The sequence below is a fragment of the Nuphar pumila genome, chromosome 6, assembly GCF_984573655.1.
Source record: "Nuphar pumila chromosome 6, dmNupPumi1.hap1.1, whole genome shotgun sequence".
Taxonomy (NCBI): Eukaryota; Viridiplantae; Streptophyta; class Magnoliopsida; order Nymphaeales; family Nymphaeaceae; genus Nuphar; species Nuphar pumila.
The window spans coordinates 124,138,341-124,163,078 of NC_143254.1; the positions used below are offsets into that span (position 1 = coordinate 124,138,341).

The 24,738-nt window shown below is 40.8% G+C and overlaps 2 protein-coding genes across 2 annotated transcripts; one reads left to right on the top strand and one right to left on the bottom strand.

The window, feature by feature from the left end:
- The first annotated feature begins 655 nt into the window (after positions 1 to 655).
- On the top strand, positions 656 to 2,310 carry LOC149836032 (serine/threonine-protein kinase BSK1-2-like). The gene is made up of 3 exons (XM_090009691.1): positions 656 to 823; positions 965 to 1,078; positions 1,689 to 2,310. Exons 1-3 carry the CDS (start codon positions 656 to 658, stop codon positions 1,923 to 1,925), a joined length of 519 nt encoding a protein of 172 aa, XP_089865817.1. The 3' UTR covers positions 1,926 to 2,310.
- Positions 2,017 to 23,035, bottom strand: LOC149836033 (ATP-dependent zinc metalloprotease FTSH, chloroplastic-like). The gene is made up of 5 exons (XM_090008943.1): positions 21,703 to 23,035; positions 3,031 to 3,277; positions 2,730 to 2,913; positions 2,465 to 2,636; positions 2,017 to 2,368 (listed from the first exon to the last, which is right to left on the bottom strand). The coding sequence occupies exons 1-5, from the start codon at positions 22,909 to 22,911 to the stop codon at positions 2,147 to 2,149; spliced, it is 2,034 nt and encodes a 677-aa protein (XP_089865069.1). The 5' UTR covers positions 22,912 to 23,035; the 3' UTR covers positions 2,017 to 2,146.
- Positions 23,036 to 24,738: the final 1,703 nt, after the last annotated feature.

Consider the following 24,738-nt stretch of genomic DNA (forward strand, 5'->3'; position numbering starts at 1 on the left):
TTCAACCCAATATTAGAAAATCAATGGGGCTACTTGATGGTATGGTATTGTTGACAGTACAAAATACAAGCTTATATATATATATATATATATATATATATAGAGAGAGAGAGAGAGAGAGAGAGAGAGAACTTCACTGAAGAAAAAGAAAATATATATAATAATATATGTACAATTTATGATGTATGAATACATGGAAGCATCCAGTAGCACCCGTTGCCAGCACCCTAAAATACAATTTCAACATGCACAGTTGCACACTGGGAATTGAAGTACCATATTACAGTCTCCATGGTTTTCTAGTTGATCTGCAACATTCTGCTGAGATATTTTCAAAACCCAGTTGCAAGGAACTCTTTTGAAACAGATAGACTCTGACAGATTAATGAAGTATCATGCATTTAGCATTTAGCATAGGCGCCATTATTTCAGTTCGCCTTTTATTTACTGTAGGCTTGAAATCTCCATGTACAAAGTGCAACTTTATTGCTTACTTAATTGTGAGGGTTCCATTCCTTCAGTCAAATCATAATATGAATCCAAAATCAAATTTTGTGTTATGAGGTTTCTGGTGCTTTAAATTCACTGGTTTGATATTCTCTGAGAATTTCTTAATGATGTTTAACATAAGATTTTCCTGATCATGTTTCTGGTCATGAAGGTGGCTTCTCATGTGATGCTGGGAATTTCAAAGCATGAGGTGCCTCCTACTCCACAACGCCCACTCTCCCCAATGGGTGAAGCCTGTTCTAGGATGGACTTAACAGCCATGCATCAGATCTTGGTGATGACACATTATCGAGATGATGAGGGAACCAATGAGGTAATAGGCGTAGTTGTTTGTGAGATTCATGGTACAAGGCGTAGTTGTTTGTGAGATTCATCATGGGAAATATGCATCTCTTTGTCTAGCTTGCAAAACCGGTCTGATGTGTGTGTGTGTGTGTGCACATGCTCCCTGCAGTTGTCATTCCAAGAATGGACACAACAAATGAGAGACATGTTGGAAGCAAGAAAGCGTGGGGACTTTGCATTTCGTGACAAGGATTTCAAAACAGCCATTGATTGCTATACTCAGGTACATTTTGGTCCAATAGTGGGCTGCACTTCTTTCATCTCCTTTGCAGATAAATGCATAAACCCATATATTTCTCAAATAATCTTTGTAGAAGATTGTTATTAGGGTACGCATCAAAGGAATGCTTTATACATGTATTTGTACATTAGCGTTGTCACCAATCATGATCGAGTTGCAAAAGCTATATCATGATTTCCATGCATTTGGACAGATTTGGAGATCTAAGTAGGAAACATCTGTGGAAGTTTCTACCAGATATATCCAACCAAGATGCAAAGAATAAACTTCCCCGAGCAGTTTGTTAGCAGCATGAATGCAAGTAATTTGTTAGAAATAAACAGCTCTACAACAAATAACCTTGGCATCGAGACCTTGGGAGCTAGTGCACCACATTCTGGCTTGCAATGGCATTAGGCGATAGGAGGCAGCAATGCATGCATGCAAGCCATCTTTTTCAAAAAAATCACAGCATGCAAACTTGAAGCAGAATAACTGCTCTAGGACCAGCATCCTTAGCATTCTCATTAGATGACTGTCGTTTTCCATATAGATGTGCGTTCATGATGATTTTTTTAAAGACCAATCATCATATCTTCTTGCCCTGGTGCAGTTCATTGATGGAGGAACAACAGTGTCTCCTACAATCTATGCAAGACGCAGTCTGTGCCATCTCCTCTGTGACCAACCTGATGCTTCTCTACGGGATGCAATGCAAGCACGGTGTGTGTACCCAGAGTGGCCCACTGCTTTCTACATGCAAGCAGTTGCCCTTGCCAAGCTTGACATGCAGAAGGATGCAGCAGATATGCTCAATGAAGCTGCTGGCATAGAAGAGAGACAGAGGTAGAAGTTCACATAGCCAGCAGCAATAACCATTGTTTTCTCTTTCCACTCCACTGTAACTTGCATCATTTTGCAATTATCAGACAATCACCTCATTGGAAATTAAATTTCCCAAAGAATGTATAGACGAGGATGTGTGTTCCCTTAATGCATTGAATTTTTCATTTATGTAGTACAATACAGCTAAACATATGATACAAGCATGTGGAAAAAATCTACATAAAATCAAGCGACAAATAACTCAGCCTTGCCATCAATGAAGAGACTCATGAATTCCTCCCCATCAACTGTCTCCTTTTCTATCAGAAGTTGTGCAAGTTTGTGAAGAATGTCTACATGGGTGGAGATGATATACCTTGCCCTTTCATATGCTTTCTCCACCAGCTCCCTGACCTCTGCATCAACAACATCTGCAGTTGCCATAGAGTAGTCCTTCTGGGAAGACATCTGCACTTCCAGCAAGCAAAAGCCAAAGTGTTTTATGGTATCTGCATCCAAGCATTGCATCAAAACAGCCACACCCATCCATCAAAATTCCCATACCTGTTGACCCAAGAAAGGATTACCCCCAGGTCCTCCAATTGCTACCTGCCCAATCTTCTTACTGAATCCAAATCTCTCAACCATCTGCCTCGCCACCCGAGACACCTGCATGAAGTCGTTTGATGCTCCAGTGGTCACATTCTCCTTCCCAAAGATAACCTCCTCCGCTACTCTGTACAACCAAAACCAAATAATTCAGTATGCGTGAAATATCTGAATCACACCAATACCCCATTTACTACAGATTCTGGTGGTGAATTGTTACCTCCCTCCAAGGGCAACTGCCATCTGGTTCTCCAGATAGCTCCTACTGTAGAGCCCTGATTCAAGGCGCTCTTCGCTTGGTGCAAAGAATGTCAGTCCACCAGCTTGGCCACGAGGAATAATAGAAATCTTTGCAACAGGGTCGTACTCAGGCATAAGAGCACCAACCAATGCATGCCCAGCTTCTGCATCCATGTGAATGCGCATGCACGCACACACACACACAGAGCAAGCTTAATATGATGAGCCAAGAACCAGGAAATCCAGAAAATGATAGATGAGTGTTTAGATAGCACTATTACCATGATATGCTACCAGCTTCTTCTTCTCATCAGATACAACAGCATTTTTCTTCTCAGGTCCAGCAATTATCCTTTCCAAAGCATCAGAAATTTCATCTTTGCTGATCTCCTTAAGATCTCGGCGTGCTGCAAGAATGGCAGCTTCATTCATAAGATTTTGCAGATCAGCTCCGGTGAATCCTGGGGTCCTCCTTGCAATTTTCTCAAAGTCCACATCCTTTGCAAGTGCTTTCCCTCTTGAGTGCACCTGCCATAGTTACAACCTCGTATAAGCAGCAGAGGAAACAAGAAAATATTACACGGCTAAGCATGACATTTTTTGAAAACCCAGTCTGAAGAGAACCGGGAAGAGTAAACATCAGCACACGCAGCAGATGCAACATTCTGTATCAACTACATTCATGATTATTTGCAGAATCTGAGGATAACTTATAAATCAGTGAAATCACTGAAATGCAAACAAACTCAACACAGCAAGTTGTTAAACAGTGAAGAAGGCAAAAGATACATAAAAGTACAGGCAATTTTTAAGGAGCGTTCTTAGACACGAAATATTCAAAGATAAATGTCTTATATTTTGGTTTAACAAATTAGCAGTTACAATTTTGTAACTAATGAAAGCTTCCTTTTGTTTCTTAGCTCCACAACGTAGTGATGAATTGCAACTGAATAATTAACAAAATTATAAATGAGAAGACAGCAGCTACACTCAAAAGCACATGAAGAATGCCTCACAAACTCCCATGAAAAAACTATGAGAAAATATTGACGATACCATATACAAAAATTTAATCGCCACCTCGAATGCCTATAAAAAACAGGACAAAGATAAAATTTTCTAGCCATAACTGTGTGGTAGAGCTCATGTATCATCTCATGGAAACCATACAGGCATCAGAACATTTCTCATTGCCTGAGTGGCTACGGAATGGATCTTTTAATCTATTTCTTATTTTCGAATTTGAAAGTCATGGTGCCCACTTATGGTATTCTCCCACTAACATAACCAAAGGAGTCATTCAGGCTGAGATTGATATCTTATTGACTGCAGTATCAGTTTGCCTGGACAAAGCAAACATGCTTTATAGGTTCATGAAACGAATGTCAGATTGAATATTTTACATAAACTTCACAGGAAGATGTAATTGAAAGTATTTTGAAATGTTCAACAAGATGACAATGCATTAGGAAAAGAAACTAAAGTTGGATTGAAGACGTATTTACAGGACAAGAAGATGCTGATGTTAGTTTTGATAAACCAATGAAAGCCATCACACAAGCTGCAGTATCTATTGAAAGGGACAAATATCACAGGACGCTTTTCTGTAAATATTCACACGTCAAGCAGTCTGTTCTATAATTATTTAATGTTATCTTGTCAAGATCAGAGTGAGGTGAAGCACGAGGAAGAAAGACGAAAAAGAGGGAAGACAACATTTAACGTAGTTCGGTCATTACAGCCTACATCCATGGAACGAGCTCAAGAACTTTCACTATTAGAAGCTGGGAGAAATTGATACATCATGGCAGAGGAATACACCAGGTATCTATAGATTCAATGGGATAAGATTTCCTTACAGGAAATTCCTTAAAATCTGGCCTAGAGGATGGAAACCATGGCCATACCTTCTTGAATGGAGATTTACCAAGGATGGTGCTAACCTTGGAAGGCCCTTGCCTGTAATGAAGCATATACGCGTTCCAATCCTGGAGTCATTCCTGGATGCTGGGAAGCACTTACCATTGTGGGGACATGCTTGCCATAGGTGAGACGTGCTTGAGCTGTCAATACATTTTCATTGGTGTGCTGACCTCAAATCCCATCTCATCAAGTAAAGACTTTGTCTATGTGAGTTCGCAAGTTGTTGTGGTCATTACGCGATATTCTGCTTCGGCGCCGGACTGGGAGATAACACTTTGCTTCTTGCTTTTCCAAGAAGTTAGATTTCCTCCCACCAAAAAGCAATATCCCGTGCTAGATTTTTTGTCCGTGTGATTACCTGCCCAATCTGCATCTGAGTATCCCTCTACATCATGGTATCCATTTCTTTTCATCCATATCCCCTGACCAGGAGTCCTTTTAATATAACCACATTCATGTGGTGTAATTTATGGGTGTGCATGAACTGGCTCACGATATGAGTGATATTCGTTCTAGTAACTGTAAGATAGATGAGTTTGCTGACAATTTTTTAATAACTCTTGATATCTTTGAGGGGTTTTCCTTCACCATTAAGTTTGTGATTGGGTTCAGCAAGTGTCAATGGGCTTGATTTCGGTCTTGCTACACTCCTTGATTCTAGTCAAACGTTTTTTGGTAGTCAATTCCCTGAGAGTGAGTGAAGCCCTTGGGGACTAATCTCATGTTGTATCGCTCAAGGGTACCGCCGCTCCTATATTTTATCTTGTAGGTCCACCGACATCCAACAAGTCTCTTCCCTTTTGGCATACTGACAATATCCCAAGTTTAATTTTTGTCGAGAGCAGATAGCTCCTCTTTCATGGCTTTCCTCCACTCGAGAGATTCCATGGTCTCTTTATAATTTTTTTGGAGATGGAGCTAATAAAGGCAACAAATCCTTTCAGCAAGTGATCATAGGATATGTTTTCCTCTAGGGTACTTGTAGGCTTGGAAAGTTACGAAGTCATCATACCACTGAGAAAGCTTGGTGGGTCTCTCGGAGCGTCTGAGGGGGGTGCCATTAATCTCAAGAGTAGCGAGGTTGTTTTGGATTTCAAGATTGGTGACTCCTCTATGATCACTGACACCTTGCCTGATGGGGATGGGAAAGGTGTCGTCCAAGGAGCTTATGTTGGGTAGCACAAGATCGTGAGAGGTCTCCCCCTGAGTTGGAGTCATAAGAGACTCCAAGTTGGGATAGTAGGGTGTGCTTTCCTCAAAGATGACATCCCTTGAAATGTACATCTTTCTTTTAATGGGATCATAATATTTGTACCCCTTGGTAGTGGATGAGACCCTAAGAAGACACACTTGGTGGCTTGGTCACGATGTTGGGGAAGGATGAGCACATATGTGACACAGCCAAAGGACTTCAAGTGGTTGAAAGATATTTTTCTCCCTTTGGGGACTTCTAGTGGAAACTTCATATTGAGCTTCTTCTTTGGGACACGATTTATGAGGTAGCATGCAGTCAGGATCACATCACTCCAAAACTCTCTGGGCATGTTTGACCGGAATAACAAACCTCTGGCAACTTCTAGGAGGTGCCTGTTTTTTCGTTTTGTGACTCCATTTTGTTTGGGAGCACCAATACACGTTGTCTATGTTAAAATGTAAAACTATACATATATGTATATATAATAATATTATATTATTATATATATATAAATACATTTTTAATTTCTTTCTTTTCTGTATTTTTTTCCTTTATTTTTATTTTTTGTCTTTATGTCATCTAGTTCAGTTTGAACTAGAATGACTGTTGCTAGTCAAGTCCTGTCCAGACTTGACTAGCAATAGAGCTGTTGGACTGACACAGTCCAACAGCTCTTAATAGAGCTGTTGGACTGACACATTCCAACAGCTCTAAATAGAGTTGTTGGACTGTGCCCAACAGCTCTATTGAGTCCTCTTTCAGCTGTGTATATAAAGGGGTGCAGCCCCTCTTGTATTTTACCCCAATGCTTCTTAAGCAATTGGTTTTTCATATCAATAAAGAATACATTTTTATTTTTATTTTGTTTCCAGTTATACCCTTTTTAAGGGTTATGCTTTAGTGTCATTCTTGACACTTGCTCTTGTTAATCAAAGCACGTGTTTCGAAGATCCCCATTTCATTTCATGGTATCAGAGCCGCGGAAGTACTAAATCTTGAGGAAAAGCTGACTCGGTTTCCGTGCCCGTTTGCAAAAGTGTTCGCCACTTGAAGAGAAGTGTTTTATCACTTCATTGGAGAAGATTTCACATCTTGTTGTATTGTTTTTTTTTCTTTCTTTCTCATTTTCCTTATTCTTTCTCTCCTATCCCTATTCTTTCTCTCCTTGTAATCGATGGATGACAATGATAAAGTCACCATCATGCCTATGAAACTAAGCGATACGAACTATGTAACATGGGCTTCAATCATGAAGCACCATATATGGGGAAAAGGCTTATGGGGGATTGTGGATGGTTCCGATTCGGAACCTAAGCTATCTCTTACTAAAAAGGAGGGAGATAAATAGGTCCCTCTATCGGAAGAAGAGAAAATCAAGGCTATTGCCTCATACGAGAAGAAATGGAAAGAATGGAGAATATCTCATGCGAAGATAATGTCATGGCTTATCAATAGCGTTGACATTAAAAAATGCTCAAGTCTTGCCAAATTTGATCATGCCGATAAGGCATGGGAATACCTTAAGAATATGTATTCCCTTAAAGATATTGCACACGTGTGCAACCTCCAAGAAAAAGTTCGAATGATGACACAAGGAGACAAAACTATTCGTGAATATTACAATGGGTTGTCCGAACTTTGGGAAGAACTTTCCCTTTTAGAACCAAAGTGGCATTGTGCCGAAGACATCGAGCTTCGTCAGAAACAACTCGATGCTGAACATTTTTATCAGTTTATCACTGGATTAAGGCCGGAATTTGAAACCACTAAATCGGCCCTACTTCACCGGGGAAAAATTCCTTCTATTGTTGAAACTATTGAAGAGTTAACAATGGAAGAAAATCGTCTCCGGAAAGGTTCTTTAAAAATTGAAGATGATTCCGTTTTAGCCGTGTCTAGACCAGGGAATCATGTTCGATCATATAGGCCTCCTCACTTTAACCGACAAAATGGTGACTATGATAAGAAGAAAGTTATTTGTCATCACTGTCATGAACCGGGACACTACACGCCACAATGTCCCAAACTTAAGGAGCTGAGAGAAAAAAGAGCTGCAATTGCTGGATCGGAGCCTAAAGATCAGGATGCACCAGTTTCCCTGGCCCAACTAATGGAGATTCTTCAGCCTCTCATCAAAGGTGCCTCTTCCTCATCTGAAGCTTCAACCGGCGCAGCAGCCTCATCTTTTTCTGATTTAGGTAAAATTTCTTGGCTTCTTGACTCTGGTGCATCTTTTCATGACCCCAAATAATCAAAGTCTATCCAAATGTGTTAAAAATAAAACAAGTGTGTCAAAGGTCTTTACTGCTGATGGGACTTCTCTTGAAATAGAAGGAATAGGAAATTTTGAAAAAATTTATAAAACAAAAAAATTTTTTATTCCAGAAATTAGACATGTTCCCAAATTAAATTTAAATCTTTTATCTGTATCTCAAATTTCTGATTATGGGTGTAATATTTCTTTTTCTTCTCATGGTTGTTGGGTACAGGATCGCCAGTCAGGCAAGCTGATTGGGGAAGGCCATAGAGAAGGAGGACTCTATTACATGGATTTTTTGGAAATGCCGAAGAAAGCTTTTTGTTATAATATTCAAAAAATAGAGTTGGAACTGTGGCATAAGAGACCTGGTCACCCACATATAGCCAAAATCCAACATTTTCCAAATCTAGGAAACTTTTGTAACTCTGAATCATTTGATTGTAAAGATTGTATTCTCGGCAAAATGAAAAGATTACCATTTCAGAACAGAACCTTTTTCTCTTCAAGACCACTTGAATTAATACACTCGGATGTTTGGGGTCCTGCACCAGTAATTTCTAAAGGAGGATTTGTTTACTATGTTATTTTTGTCGATGATTTCTCCCGACATACGTGGATGTACTTTCTCAAACATAAGTCTGAAGTATTTTCATACTTTCAAACTTTTCATAATATGGTTAAAAACAAATTTCAAAATGATATTACTATTTTTCGCACAGATTCAGGGGGAGAGTTTTTATCCACAGATTTTCAAAATTATCTTAAATTGCATAGCATCACACATCAAAGATCTTGTCCTTATACACCTCAACAAAATGGACTGGCAGAACGAAAACATCGTCATATTATAGAAACCACTAGAACTTTATTAATAGCAAATCAAGTCCCTAAAGACTTTTGGGCAGAAGCTGCCTTAACTGCCACCTATCTCATTAATAGGATGCCATCTTCTTCGTTACAAAATATCACTCCCATTGAAAAACTTATGAACATTTCTCCAGACTACTCTAGATTAAGAATATTTGGGTGCAAATGTTTCATATTTACTGACAAAAATGATAAACTTTCCCCTCGTGCGATTCCCTGTGCCTTTTTAGGATATGCTGAAAACCAGAAAGGTTATAGATGTTTTGACTTCAAAAATAATAAACTATATGTGTCTAGAAATGTTTCCTTTCTTGAAAAAGAGAGCTTCTTTGATTTTAGAAAATTAAAAGACGTCACTGAGTACTCCTTTTTTGCTAGATCTAACATCAACATCTAATGAATATGACCTTGATTGTAACTTTGATGATGATCAAAGAATTATTGATCTTAATGTTGAAAATGAAGAAGTTCATAGAGATACTAGTATTCAATATTCCAGGCGACAAGAGTCTAATACTCCATGTGCACTTGAGAAATATTCTAACATTCCAACTAGACAATTATCCCGAATCTCGAGGCCTCCAGAAAAGTTTGTATCATACGAGTCTTTCTCACCCACATATAAGGCAGTTATTGCATTAATTCACTCATATGAAGAACCATCCACATATTTTCAAGCAAAAAATGATATCAAATGGATAGAAGCCATGAAAGCTGAATTAGATGCACTTGAAAAGGCTTCTACATGGAATATTCAAGATCTTCCTCCAGGGAAGAAAACTATAGGATGTCGATGGGTTTATAAAATTAAAACCAAGAGTGATGGTACTCTTGAAAGATATAAAGCCCGTTTAGTAGCCAAAGGTTATGCCCAAGAATATGGGATTGATTATGAAGAAACCTTTGCTCCGGTGGCTCGTATGACTACTGTCCGAACCTTAATTGCCTTAGCTTCTATCAAAAAATGGTCTATTTTTCAAATGGATGTCAAAAATGCTTTTTTAAATGGAAAGCTAGTTGAAGAAGTATATATGGAACCCCCTCCTGGTCTAAGTATTCCTAAGGGTAAAGTCCTTCGCTTAGAAAAAGCTCTTTATGGACTTAAACAAGCACCAAAAGCTTGGTATGATAGGTTTAGTCGTGTTATGATTGATATTGGTTTTCAATTCTGTTTAACTGACACTGCTTTGTTTATTAAGAATTCTGATGCAGGGATCATTGTGCTTCTTCTCTATGTGGATGATATGATCATCACCGGAAGCGATAAACAGGGAGTTGAAACAATCAAAACACTTCTTAAATCTCATTTTGAAATGACTGATTTGGGCTTGTTGAGATATTTTTTAGGCATTGAAGTTGCTTATTCTCCTAGAGGATATTTATTATCTCAGACTAAATTTGCTTTTGATATTGTTTTCAGGTCTAGTATTACTGATGATAAGAAAGTTGACACTCCAGAAGTTGTTAATGTTAAAATGAAGATTGATGATGGAGAACTTCTTGCAGACCCTACTCCTTACAGACAGCTTGTCGGGGCACTTTCCTATCTATCCATTACCAGACCAGATATAGCACATGCTGTTCATACAGCAAGTCAATTTCAACATGCTCCTACTTCTGTTCATATGGGAGCAGTCATGCGTATTATCAGATACATCAAGTCCTCTCTTTCACGAGGACTTTTCTTATCTTCCTCCTATTCTCTTGATTTAATTGCATATACTGATGCTGATTGGGGAGGTGATCCCAATAACAGACACTCAACCACTGGCTTTTGTGTCTTTTTAGGGGAATCATTAATCTCGTGGAGGTGTAAAAAGCAGCAGAAGGTATCTCTCTCATCCACCGAAGCTGAATACAGAGCCATGGCAACCACGACCATGGAAGTAGTTTGGCTCCGACGACTGCTTGCTGACATGGGAGTTGAAGCAACAAAGGCTTCACAAATGTGTTGTGACAACAAAAGTGCGATCTACATTGCCAGTAACAGAACATTCCACGAACGCACCAAACACATCGAAATGGATTGTCACTACATCAGAGAGGAATATCTACACGGGATAATTGATCTGCCATATGTCACTTCAGAATATCAGTTAGCAGACTTCTTTACAAAGCCTCTCGCTGCTCCCCGATTTCACTTTCTCTTAGACAAACTTTCGCTCATTGTACCGTAAGTTTGATGGGGAGTGTTAAAATGTAAAAATGTACATATATGTATATATAATAATATTATATTATTATATATATATAAATACATTTTTAATTTCTTTCTTTTCTGTATTTTTTTTCCTTTATTTTTATTTTTTGTCTTTATGTCATCTAGTTCAGTTTGAACTAGAATGACTGTTGCTAGTCAAGTCCTGTCCAGACTTGACTAGCAATAGAGCTGTTGGACTGTGCCCAACAGCTCTATTGAGTCCTCTTTCAGCTGTGTATATAAAGGGGTGCAGCCCCTCTTGTATTTTACCCCAATGCTTCTTAAGCAATTGGTTTTTCATATCAATAAAGAATACATTTTTATTTTTATTTTGTTTCCAGTTATACCCTTTTTAAGGGTTATGCTTTAGTGTCATTCTTGACACTTGCTCTTGTTAATCAAAGCACGTGTTTCGAAGATCCCCATTTCATTTCAGTCTAATGGATGACACCATGACTTCTTTCAAACTTACTAAAGAGGTGGTTGATGTATTTCAATACCATTATCGATTCTTAAGGTCTTGATTTTTGCACCAAACTGAGTGGCAACCATGGCATGGAAGACTTTAAAATGCTCCAAGACTTCTAATTTAGATGACATAAGATAGACCCATGTGGCTTTGGAGTAGTCATCAATGAAAATGTAGTACCTGAATCCTGAATATGATTCGAAAGGGGTTGAGCCCTACACATCAGAGTGAACAGTTATTGAGGGAAAGAAGTGCGTGTTAATTTTGCATAACGACATACATTATAAGATTTAGAATCAAAACAAGCATTGGGTAAAAGCTTATTCACGGCTTTGTCAAACAAATGCCTAAGTCTCATGTGCCACAATTTCCCATTGGTGCTTTCACAGTTGGATGTGAGGGCTTTGCTATCCTGATTGAGTAGGTATAGATCATGAACTTCATGTCCTTCACCAATCGTCTTCCCTATCGCATGATCCTAGAAGATCATGTTAGTAGGAGAAAATGTGACATTGTAATTGTGGGTTATAGTAATTTTGTTGATGGATAGGAGATTTGAAGCGAGAGAGGGCATATATAAGACCTCTCCTTTGCTCTTACTGTCGAGGAATTAAACTTCCCCAATTCCTTCAACGGTCACTTGGGATCCATTGGCAATAGAGACCGGTCTTCTTAGGGAGGTGATTTCGAATTTGGTCAAATTGTTCTTAATACCGGACATGTGACCGGTAGCATCAGAATCAATGACCTAGGAGTTTTGAGTGGAGGTGGATAAGAGAGAGTAGTCATTATCTGGGTTTGTGTTGTCTTTGGGAAGGTGAGATGCGCCGACAATACTGTTTTTGACAAGGCCCTATATGATCTCCGTAAGCTTTTCAACATTGAGAGGAGTTTCACCTTTATCATCTCAGGCAGTATGAGCTACAAATTTATTCTTTTCTCTCAGGCTTGGATGATCTAGGCTTGCTGATTATTTCCAGCATCGATCTTTGGTGTGTCCGTCCTTTTTGCAGTATGGGCACGAGAGTTTCTTTCCCAGGAGAAGACAAGTCAGACAGACCGGCAAGCATCTGAAAGATTTTTTTTGCTCACAGTGCTTTTGGATGGTCTGAGGGTTGTAGGATATGGGAGTAAAAAGAATCGAACTCGTCTCACATCCAGCGAAGAGTCCCGATATATTCGTTGAAGGGGCGATGAAGCTTCTTGAATTCAGCTATCTCTTCGGTAAGCTAATACCTACAGGCTATGTTATTTTGTTCGCCATAGAGATCTCCTGCGGTCGACCAGACTGCCTCCACAAAGTTGAGGAACAGGAAACCTTCAGTAATTCTTCGCTCCATAGAGTTGAGGATCCAAGACATGACCAAGTGGTTGGTAGATTCCCATTCTTCAAATGAAGGATTTGAGGGGTCGAGAGCAGGTTTTCTCCTATTGACGTGTCCAAGTTTTCCTTTTTCTGCTTAGGAAGCAGGTGGCAGATTTAGACCACTATAGGTAGTTGGTACCATTCAAAGGTGCGGACACAATTTTCATGTCGAGGTTCATTTGTTCACGTTTGACGATTCAAGACATGGTATTCACTAGGACCCGCTATCGGAAGACATGGGTAAAATAGAGGCGTCATCCAGTGGTCGGGATCAGAGAGTCCGCTCACAACTGAAGTTAGTGATGTATGTCAGCCGTGGTGATCCCCAGTGAGCAGCAAGGCAGTGGGTCGATGACATCAATCAGTCAAGGTGGTCTTAGCAATGCACGGTACTATAGCAAAGGAACAATGCGCTGAAGGGGGCATATGTCGCATTGTACAGGGACACGTGTCAAACATACTCCAAGGGTACAAGATTTAGGAGCCACCACCCCTCTCCTCTAATTTTTTGGCAGACGGCGTTCTGCGCATCTGCCACTTTAGTTAATGTGTGTAATTTTCGATCCACCTCCCACCTATTACAAAATGATCAAGAAAGGAGGGAACGATTAAAAAAAATGTCTCTCTCTCTCCTCCGATTGAGCAAGGCAGAGGAAAGTGGGGTTTCACGGTCGGTGCTCTCTCTGTGGACGACGCGCCACTCTTCCACCACCACCATCAAGCGTTAGAGTGGGGTTTCACGGGTGGCACTCTTTCTGTGGACGATGTGCCGCTCTTCCACCACCACCATCAAGCGTTAGAGTGGGGTTTCACGACAGAGATTCCAATGACAAAGTTTGACTACCTCACCGGAAACTCTAGGTCTTCGACTGACGCTGGGAGCTCCACCGCCAGGTTTCTCCACTAAGATTCATGGGATGCCTTCTGCCTCCTCAAAGCTCTACCAGAGACCGGCGATAGGAGCGAACTCCGACCATGCGATGAGCTCCGTGCCCGAGGTAGGAGGGGTTTCACCGCCAGGTCGGCGACAGAGGGGTAGGAGGGGGTTTACTGTGCGGCCAACAGCGGAGGTTGTTCGCTGAGAGGACTCTGGTGGGTTGTTCGTCTCCCAGTGTGTAGCATTTTCCAAGCTGGGTAGGAGGGGTTTCACCGTCGGGCCGTCGGTGGAGGTTGTTTATTACGGGGACTCCGGTGGATTGTTTGCTACGAGGACTCCGAGTGTGCAGCGTTTTCTGAGATGGGTAGGAGGGGTTTCACCGTCTGGCTGGCGGTGGAGGTTGTTCGTTGCAAGGACTCTGGTGGGTTGTTCGTTGCAGGGACTCTGAGTGTGTAGTGTTTTTCGAGATGGGTAGGATGGGTTTCACCGTTGGGCTGGCAGCGGAGGTTGTTCGCTGCAAGGACTCTGGTGGGTTGCGACGAGCTTCGTGCTCGAGTGGGCGCAGCGGCGGCCAAGTGTAGTGTTGTTAAAATATGTAACATAATATATAATATAATAATAATATATTATATTATTATTATATTATATATATTTTTTATTTTCTTTTTATTTTTATGTAATAAACATTATCTAGTTCACATAGAACTAGATAATGTAATTTGGTCAAGTTCCGGTTGGAACTTGACCAAATAGTCTAGCCGATGGAACTAGTCCAACGGCTAGATTTCTAGCCGTTGGACTAGTCCAACGACTAGAAAGGGAGAGCTCCTTATGAGCTCTCCCTCTTTCTCTTGTATAAATAGGGGTGCAGCCCCTCTTGTTTAGGCACTTCTTGTAATGCTTTTCAAGCATCTTTTTACATAAATAAAATTATTTATTTATGTGTTGTTCCTATTTTACCCTTTTTAAGGGCTTTGCTTAAAGTGTCTTTTAGACACTTTTTTTTAGTGTTCAAAGGGCGGTCGTTGAAGACCACCATTTCATTACATGGTATCAGAGCTACGAGAATATTAGATCTTGAAGAAAAGCTACGTCGGTTTTCGTGCCTTTTGCAAAAGTATTTCGCCGCTTAAAGAGAAGTGTTTTATCACTTCATTGGAAGAGCTCCTACATCTTGTATCTCTTTCTTTTTCATTCTTTTATTGTTCTTCTCTTCTACCCATATTATTTCTCTCTACTTGTAATCGATGGATGACAATGATAAAGTCACCATCATTCCCATGAAATTAAGTGATACAAACTATGTAACATGGGCTTCAATCATGAAGCACCATGTATGGAGAAAAGGTCTATGGGGGATTTTGGATGGTTCCGATTCGGAATCTAAACTATCTCTTACCAAAAAAAAAGGGAGATAAAGAGGTTCCTCTATTGGAAGAGAAGAAAATCAAAGCCCTAGCCTCTTATGAGAAAAAATGGAAAGAGTGGAGAATGGCTCATGCAAAAATAATGTCATGGCTTATCAATAGCGTTGACATTAAGAAGTGCTCAAGCCTTGCCAAGTTTGATCATGCCGATAAGGCATGGGAAAGATAAAACGATTCGTGAATACTACAATGGGTTGTCGGAACTTTCTCTCTTAGAACCAAAGTGGCATTGTGCCGAAGACATCGAGTTTTGCCAAAAGCAACTCGATGTTGAACACTTTAAATAGTTTATAACTGGATTAAGGCCGAAATTTGAAACCACCAAATCGGCCCTCCTTCACTGGGGAAAAATTCCCTCCATTGTTGAAACTATTGAAGAATTAACAATGGAGGAAAATCGTCTCTGGAAAGGTTCCTCTAAAGCTGGTGATGATTCCGTTCTAGCTGTATCTAGGCCTGGGAATCATACTAGCACCTAAAAGCCACCTCATTTTGGGAGGCAAAAATGGCGAGTTTGATAGAAGAAAAGTGATTTGTCATCATTGTTATGAGTCGGGGCACTATAGGCCTCAATGTCCAAAATTAAAGAAAAGAGATGAAAAGAAGGTTGCATGAGTTGAAGAATCAAAAGATCAAGATGCACCTGTTTCTATGGCTCAACTTATGGAGATTCTGCAGCCTCTTCTTCAAAAGGCCTTTTTTTCTGCTGAAGCCTCAACTGGAGCGGCAGTTGCATCTGTTTCCGGTCCAGGTAACTTTCCTTGGCTTTTAGATTCTGGTGTCTCATTTCATATGACTCCACATTATAAATGTTTATCCGAATGTTTTAAAAATAACTCAAATATTTCAAAAGTCTTTACAGCAGATGAAACATCTCTTGAAATAAAGGGAATTGGGTGTTTCGAAAAAACCAAAACTTTTTGTGTTCCAGAAGTTAGATATATCCCAAAACTTAATTGGAATCTCCTATCTGTTTCTCAAATTTCTGATTATGGATATAATATATCATTCTCTTCTGATGGTTGTTGGATACAGGATCGTCAGTCAGGGAAGCTGATTGGGGAAGGTTATAGAGAAGGAAGACTATATTACATGAACTTTTTGGAACTACCCAAGAATGTTTTTTGCTTAAATGTTCAGAAATTGGAAACAAACTTATGGCACAAAAGACTTGGCCATCCTCATATGTCTAAAATCCAATATTTTCTAAGTTTGGGAAAGTTTTGTAAATCTGAAAATTTTGCTTGTAAAGACTGCATTCTTGGAAAAATGAAAAGATTACCTTTCTCTAGTAGAACTTTTGTCTCTTCAAAACCACTTGAGTTAATACATTCGAATGTTTGGGGACCCACACCAGTGATTTCTAAAGGTGGTTTTGCATATTATGTCATTTTTATAGATGATTTTACTAGACATACTTGGAATTATTTTCTTAAACACAAATCTGAAGTTTTCACTCCCTTTCAAATATTTCATAAAATGGTTACAAACAAATTTCAAAGTAATGTCTCCATTTTTCGCACTGATTCAGGGAGAATTTATGTCTAGAGAGTTTAAGAACTATCTTAATTCATATGGCATTATTCATCAACGATCTTGCCCAAATACCCTGCAACAGAATGGTCTTGCAAAACGCAAACATCGTCACATTATGGAGACCACTCGGACTTTGTTAATAACAAGCCAAGTGCCAAAAGGGTTTTGAGCTGAAGCAGCTTTAACTGCTACTTATCTCATAAATCGAATGCCATCTTCTTCTTTAGAAAACATATCTCCAATTGAAAAACTTTATACCTTAGCTCCAGACTACTCCAGACTAAGAGTATTTGGTTGCAAATGTTTTGTATTTACAAACAAAAATGATAAATTATCTCCTCGTGCAATCCCATGTGCCTTTTTAGGATATGCCGAAAACCAAAAAGGGTACATATGTTACGATGTTCAAAATAATAAGTTATATGTGTGAAGGAATGTGACCTTCCTTGAAAAAAGGAAATTTTTTTGAAAGTGAAAAACCCAAGGATATTACTGAATATTCCTTTTTAATTGACTTAACTTCTAAATCCGATGAAGAGGATTTTGAATGTAATTTTGACAATGATCAAAGCCCTACTAACTATGAACATGATACTGAAGAGCAAACTAGTAGGGATGTTAGTCCTCAGTATTCAAGACGAAGAATTGGAGAGCAACGCCCCCCCATGTGCGTTAGAAAGATTTTCTGAAGCTCCTCCTAGTAGGACTTCTAGAATCTCTAGACCCCTCGGGAAGTTTGTGTCTTATGAATCTTTTTCACCCTCATATAGGGCAGCTCTTGCTTTAATTCAATCCTATGTTGAACCTTCCTCATATTTTGAAGCCAAAACTCATGCAGAATGGATTGAAGCTATGAAATTAGAGCTAGATGCTTTAGAAAAGGCCAATACGTGGTCCATCCAAGACCCACCTCTTGGAAAGAAACTTATAGGTTGGCGATGGGTCTATAAAGTCAAAACCAAAAGTGATGGGACTCTAGAAAGATATAAGGCACGACTTGTAGCCAAAGGCTATGCTCAAGAGTATGGCATTGATTACGAAGAAACCTTTGCCCCTATGTCTCGAATGACCACAGTTCAAACTTTAATTGCCTTAGCCTCTATTAAGAAATGGTATATATTTCAAATAAACGTTAAAAATGCTTTCTTAAATGGGAGTCTTATTGAAGAAGTGTACATGGAAGCTCCTCTTGGTATTAGTCTTCTTAAAGGTAAAATTCTTCGTCATGAGAAAGCGTTTTATGGTCTTAAACAGACACCGAAAGCCTGGTATGACAGGCTTAGTCATGTTATGACCTATGTCAGAGGGATTCGCCTAGACAGGTGTTGCACCCGCGTCGGCGCGATGCGGGTGCGGTCAACCCGACCCTAGGTGCGATCAACCCACCCAGGGTCATTTTGGTCCATTTTTTGGATTAAAAAAATCTGCTTTGGAAAATAAAAAAAAAGAGACCCTTGCTTTAAATTCATTTAAAATGCATTGAACAACATTATTTTCAAGTGAATAAATTCTCATTAAACTCTCTCTCTCTCTCTCTCTCATTTAATAGTAATAAAACTTCCTCTCATCCACCAAAAACATAAAACGAGTTTCTCAACAAGGCAGCTTTGGAAAGTGTTGATAATAGAAAACGGTTTCCTAAAATCTATCTCGAAAATTAAAAGCTTTCATTGAGAATAGGAAAGGTCTCCTAAAGTCCAACATGTAAATTAAACCCATATTTTGAAGTTTTAAATGATTTTATTTAGATTCTTGGAAATTAAAAGCTTTCATTGAGAATAGGAAAGGTCTCCTAAAGTTCAACGTGTAAATTAAACCCATATTTTGAAGTTTTAAATGATTTTATTTAGAAGTTTCAATTTTGGACCCCCCTTCTATATATATATATATATATATTTTTTTTTTTTTCGCACCCCCGCACCCAAGGTTTTTGAAAGTGCCGCACTCCCGCACCTGCACCTATGTGACATAAGTTATGACTGATATTGGTTTTCATTCTTGTTTGACTGACACTGCCTTGTTTATTAAGCAATCTGATGCAGGTATATCATTCTTCTTCTTTATGTGGATGATATGATCATCACTAAAGGTGACAAACAGGGAGTTGCTAATATTAAAATTCATTTTGAGATGTCTGACCTAGGACTATTACGACATTTCCTAGGAATAGAAGTTGCTTATTCCCTTAGAGGGTATTTGATATCTCAATCTAAATTTGCTTCTGACATTGTTTACAGGTTTGACATCTCAGATGAAAAGAAAGTAGATACTCCATAAGTAGTTAATGTTAAGATGAAAATTAATGATGGAGAACGACTTGAAGATCCTACTCCATTTAGACAACTTGTTGGAGCTCTTTTCTACCTTTCTATCACTCGGCCAGACATTGCACATGTTGTTCACACAGGTAGTCAATTTCAACATGCTCCCACCTCTGTTCACATGGGAGCAGCCTTACGCATTATTAGATATTTAAAGAGTTCTCTTTCACGAGGACTCTTCTTGTCTGCATCATCATCTTTAGATTTAATTGTTTATACTGATGCTGATTAGGGAGGTGATCCTAATAATAGGCACCCAACCACTGGTTTTTTTGTATTTTTAGGTGAATCTCTCATATCGTGGAGGTGCAAGAAGCAGCATAAGGTTTCTCTTTCCTCCACTGAAGCTGAATATAGAGTCAATGGCAACTACCACAATGGAGGTTGTTTGGCTCCGAAGACTGTTAGCTGACATGAGAGCTAAAGCAACACAGGCCTCTCGCATGTGCTGTGACAATAAGAGTGCAATCTACATCGCAAGCAACCAGACTTTTCATGAACGCACCAAACACATAGAGATGGATTGTCACTATGTCTGCGAGGAGTTCCTGCATGGCACCATTGATCTGCCATATGTTATATCAGAATACCAATTAGCAGATTTCTTCACCAAACCTCTTGCAGCTCCCAGATTTCACTTTCTCTTAGACAAATTTTCGCTCATTGTACTGTAAGTTTGAGGGAGAGTGTTAAAATATGTAACATAATATATAATATAATAATAATATATTATATTATATATATATATATATATATTCGTTTCTTTTTCTTTTTATGTAATAAACATTATCTAGTTCACATAGAACTAGATAATGTAATTTGGTCAAGTTTTGGTTGGAACTTGACCAAATAGTCTAGTCGTTGGAACTAGTCCAACGGCTAGAACCAGAACTTGACCAAATAGTCTAGTCGTTGGAACTAGTCCAACGGCTAGATTTCTAGCCGTTGGACTAGTCCAATGACTAGAAAGGGAGAGCTCCTTATGAGCTCTCCCTCTTGCTCTTGTATAAATAGGGGTGCAGCCCCTCTTGTTTAGGCACTTCTTGTAATGCTTTTCAAACATCTTTTTACATAAATAAAATTATTTATTTATGTGTGTGTTGTTCCTATTTTACCCTTTTTAAGGGCTTTGCTTAAAGTGTCTTTTAGACACTTCTTTTGAGTGTTCCAAGGGCGTTCGTTGAAGACCACCATTTCATTACAGCGTTTTCACGATTCCTACCTTGCTCAATTGGGTTCTCTTCAGATAAGAAGAAGAATAAGGGTTTCGGCGGGAATGGCGCAGGGAAGCGGTGAATTCCAGTGTCGTCGATGCACGAGCTGCACTATTCGACGAAGAGGGCACGAGCGAAGGAAATGAGAAAGAAGATGTTCCTGTCGTACCAGACATCAAACAAGAGACATTTGGAACATAACATGTGAGTACGGTCCTAACAAACGTTGAACTTGGAATAGTTGTTACGGAACGAACAGAATCCAACCCTGGAGAAGCCATCAAACATACCCTTGAGGAACAGGGGTGTTGAGCCGACTGGTGTCACTGACCAGTCTGTTCTCACGCAATAGAGAGACATTGTTTCTGTACAACAATGTTGAAGGAAGGGCGCAGGGAACAAGATCTGGATGTCTTTGGGTCTTCCGGTGGCGGCTACAAGCTGCTCTGACAACATTAAAAGAGGAGAAAGGAGGGAAGACGACATTAAATGTGGTTCGGCCATTATGGCCTACATCCACATAATGAGCTCAAGATCTTTCACTATGAGAAGCTGGGAGAAATTGAAGGATGGAAACCATGGCCATACCTTCCCTGAATGGAGATTTGTCAGGGACGGTGACATCCTTGGAAGGCCCTTGCCTGTAATGAAGCATATACGCTTTCCAATCCTGGATGCTGGGGAGCACTTGCCGTTGTGGGGACATACTTGCCAAGGTGAGATGATAAGCTTGCCATAGGTGAGACGTGCTTGAGCTGTCCAACATATCCAACGCAAAATAATAAACTGAAAGTGATGATATGACCATCCAACTATCAAGTCGATTCTTTTCTCATATTTGCACAATCAAACAACCACTCAACACTGCTTTGAAGCAACAGAATGCTAGTATCTCGTAGCAGGGGCCCTAGTCATTTGACAGTTCACGAGTTCCTAATTTGATCAAATCCTTGCAAATAAAATCTAATATTTATGTTAGTCATTATTATAAAATTACGACCCAACCACCAAACCACTGTGCTCCTAATCCAGAGACTAGCCAAATCTTCATAATTGATTTCTCTATTCAACCAAAAGCTTCGGTGAAGCCTCCACCAGTGCTGTTATCTAGCTTCAAAATGATCCTTACCATTCATCCAACAGGTACATTACTCCTCAAGAAGATTCAACAGTTTTCAAACAGAAAGAGATATCTCAACTGGGTATCAGTCAATTTCAAGTTTCCAAATGTAAAAACCAATGAAGACAACACAAAACGAGAGAGAGAGAAAGAGAGAGGTGTCCAGGGGTTCACTTACCTGAAGGATCTTCACTCTTCCTGCAACATCCGGGCGATCGACGGTGACCTGCCTATCGAACCTCCCCGGTCTAAGCAATGCTGCATCGAGGACGTCCGGCCGATTGGTCGCCGCGAGCACGATGACCCCACTGTTCCCTGAGAACCCATCCATCTCAGTGAGCAACTGATTGATGGTTTGTTCCCTCTCGTCGTTCCCACCCCCAAGACCGGCACCCCTCTGTCTCCCCACGGCATCAATCTCATCGATGAACACAATGCAGGGCGCCTTCGACTTCGCCTTCTCGAAGAGGTCCCTGACTCTCGAAGCACCAACACCCACGAACAGCTCGACGAACTCAGACGCAGCGCAGGAGAAGAAGGGGACGCCGGCCTCGCCAGCGACGGCCCTCGCAAGCAGGGTCTTTCCGGTGCCGGGCGGGCCGACGAGGAGGCAACCCTTGGGGATCTTGGCGCCGAGGGCGGTGTACTTGTCCGGGTTCTTGAGGAAATCCACCACCTCCTGAAGCTCAAGCTTCGCCTGATCGGCCCCGGCGACGTCCGCGAAGGTGACGCCGGTTTCCGGCACTTCCTGGAACTTGGACTTCGACCGGCCGAAGTCCATCGGGCCGCCGAGCCCACCGGGGCCGCCGGGGCCTCCCTGAGCTCTCCGGAAGAGGAAGAAGAGGCCGCTGAAGGCGAGGAGGGGGAAGAAGAGGCTGCCGATGAGGTTGAGGAAGCCGTTCCCGGCCTCGCCCTCGGAGACGGAGATATCGACGCCGTTCATGGCGAGGATGTCGATGAGGTCGGGGTCGTTGGGGACGACGACGGTGGCACGGCGGCCGTCGACGGCCGTGAGCTGCAGGACGGAGCCGTCCTTGCTGAAGCGGACGCGCTCCACCTTGCCCTTCTTCACGGCATTGAGGAACTCGCTGTAGCGCCATTGAGAGCCATCGGGGATGTCGGAGGAGGGGGAGGGCGATTGGGGTTTGGGGGCCACCTGGAGGGATTGGGCGAAGGGGGAGACGGTGGTGGTCAGTTGCTGCTGTTGGATGGTGGTGGTCTCGATAGGTGGTGGTAGTGGTGGTGGTGGAGTGGCGTCTTGGGCAAGGGCTAGAGGGAGGAAATGATGGCGGGGTCTTCTGAAACTGGAGGAGGAGGAGCGTTGGGGGAGTTGAGATGGGCGGAATTGGGTGCCGTAGAGCAGGGAACTGAAGGTGTTTGTAGCCATCTCCTCTCTCTCTCTCTCTCTCTCTCTCTCTCTCTCTCTCAACCAATGTCTAGGATACTGATTGTATGTTCACCAGGGATGAGGCGAATGGTAGGCAAGTCTGACACAAGACTTCTAGGGCTAGTGTGTGGTGAGAAGATGGGGTTGGTTTTTTTATGCTTAGTCCTGTTGTGTTAGATATTTTTTTTCTTTTGGAGAGGAATTCTCAAATAATTCTGTTGTGTTGGAGATTTTAGTTGGATTCTTGGAGGTCTACGTGGGTCGCTTCTTACCCTAGCATTTTATGTGAAATTCTAGAGAGAGACTCTTTCTGATTCCTATGTTAATCCAGCATCACAGTCGGATTGATTTGGTTGAGAATTCTAAGATTAGTTGCAGATATGATGTGGTTTATTGTTGCTTGATGAACCTCTAATTGAGCATTCCTGCAGTCCGTGTGGCTGATAATTCAACTTGAAAAACGTTCAATCATCTACGTGTGTCTACACTTGCATGAATGAGGTACCTAACGGTTTTCTTCTCGTTATAACAGGTGAAATTTATCTGACGATTCTATTCATAAAAATGCATGGGTTATGGGCCTGTTATTTACGAAAAGCTGCAGCTTATCAGCAATTTATAAGTACTTTAACGTCCAGTTATTACATTTAACTACCTGATATTATAAGTTATGTTTCAAAGACATGCTTAGTCATAAAATCAGTTAGTTGACTTGTGTTTAGTAAAAAAAGTGACTAAAATAATTGTGATTTGTTTAACAAAAGACCATGAGATGGAAACCATGGAATGTTTGATAGAAAGAAGGAAAATATCATTTTATATTTTAAGCCAGTACCTGAAATTAGGGGTGGACATCGGGCAGCCCCGGTCCGCTAATGGTGTAAAGACTGCAAATTTTTGGGGTTTTTCAGAAAGCATTCCTGAGAAACTCATCGACCGTGATTAACTAGGTCAATGAACTTTTGGATGTTTGCAAGGTTTCATCACTTAAACAACACCATCGGGATCTAGATCTCAACGGGGGATCCAATCGAGGCCCAAAATGGGTCTTACATAAGATAACTAGGGGGTTTGGGTCCATTCAGATCCAACCCAACAAAGAACATAAACTAAGTGCATTAAGAATGGATTTGGATCCAAATTTGTATCCAATCCAATCTTAATCCCTTGCAATCTACCTTAAAATAAGGTTTTTTGTGAGAATTTTGGTCTTTGAGATCAAAATTCAAAACCACACTCATACACTATATATATATATATATATAGAGAGAGAGAGAGAGATTTAGTTGAATCCAACCCAATTTAAAAACAATATATATATGGATTGAGTTGGCCCAACCCAATCTACTTCCTTACCCAAATTATTGGGTTAGATCCAGGTTGGATCCAAATAGGCCCTGTCGACATCCCCTCTCTCCTCCCCTATTTAAACCCCCCTATGGGGGTTTTCCTTTTTAATTTGAACACCACCCCCTCTATGGCTCTCGCTCCCTTTGTATCCCCTTCTTCCCCACCCTGTATCTCTCTCCCTCTCTCTGAACTCTCACCCCTCTCGACTCTCTACTGTGTTCGCCAACCTAAGGCAAGCCCGACTGGGCCAACCCTTGTCGCACCTCCCTGTTCCCAGCCAGCGCACCACGCCAGCCTCCACAGGTGCTCTCTCTCTCTCTCTCTCTCTCTCTCTCTCTCTCTCTCTCTCTCTTCGTTGTTTTTCGGCAAGGGGGCAGTACCGCCCTGCCTCCTCCTCTTCTGCCTCTTCTTCATTGCAAACGCAGGTGGTTGGTGCCACCGCCAGCCACCTAACTGCCCCTTTTTTTTCGTGAGCCG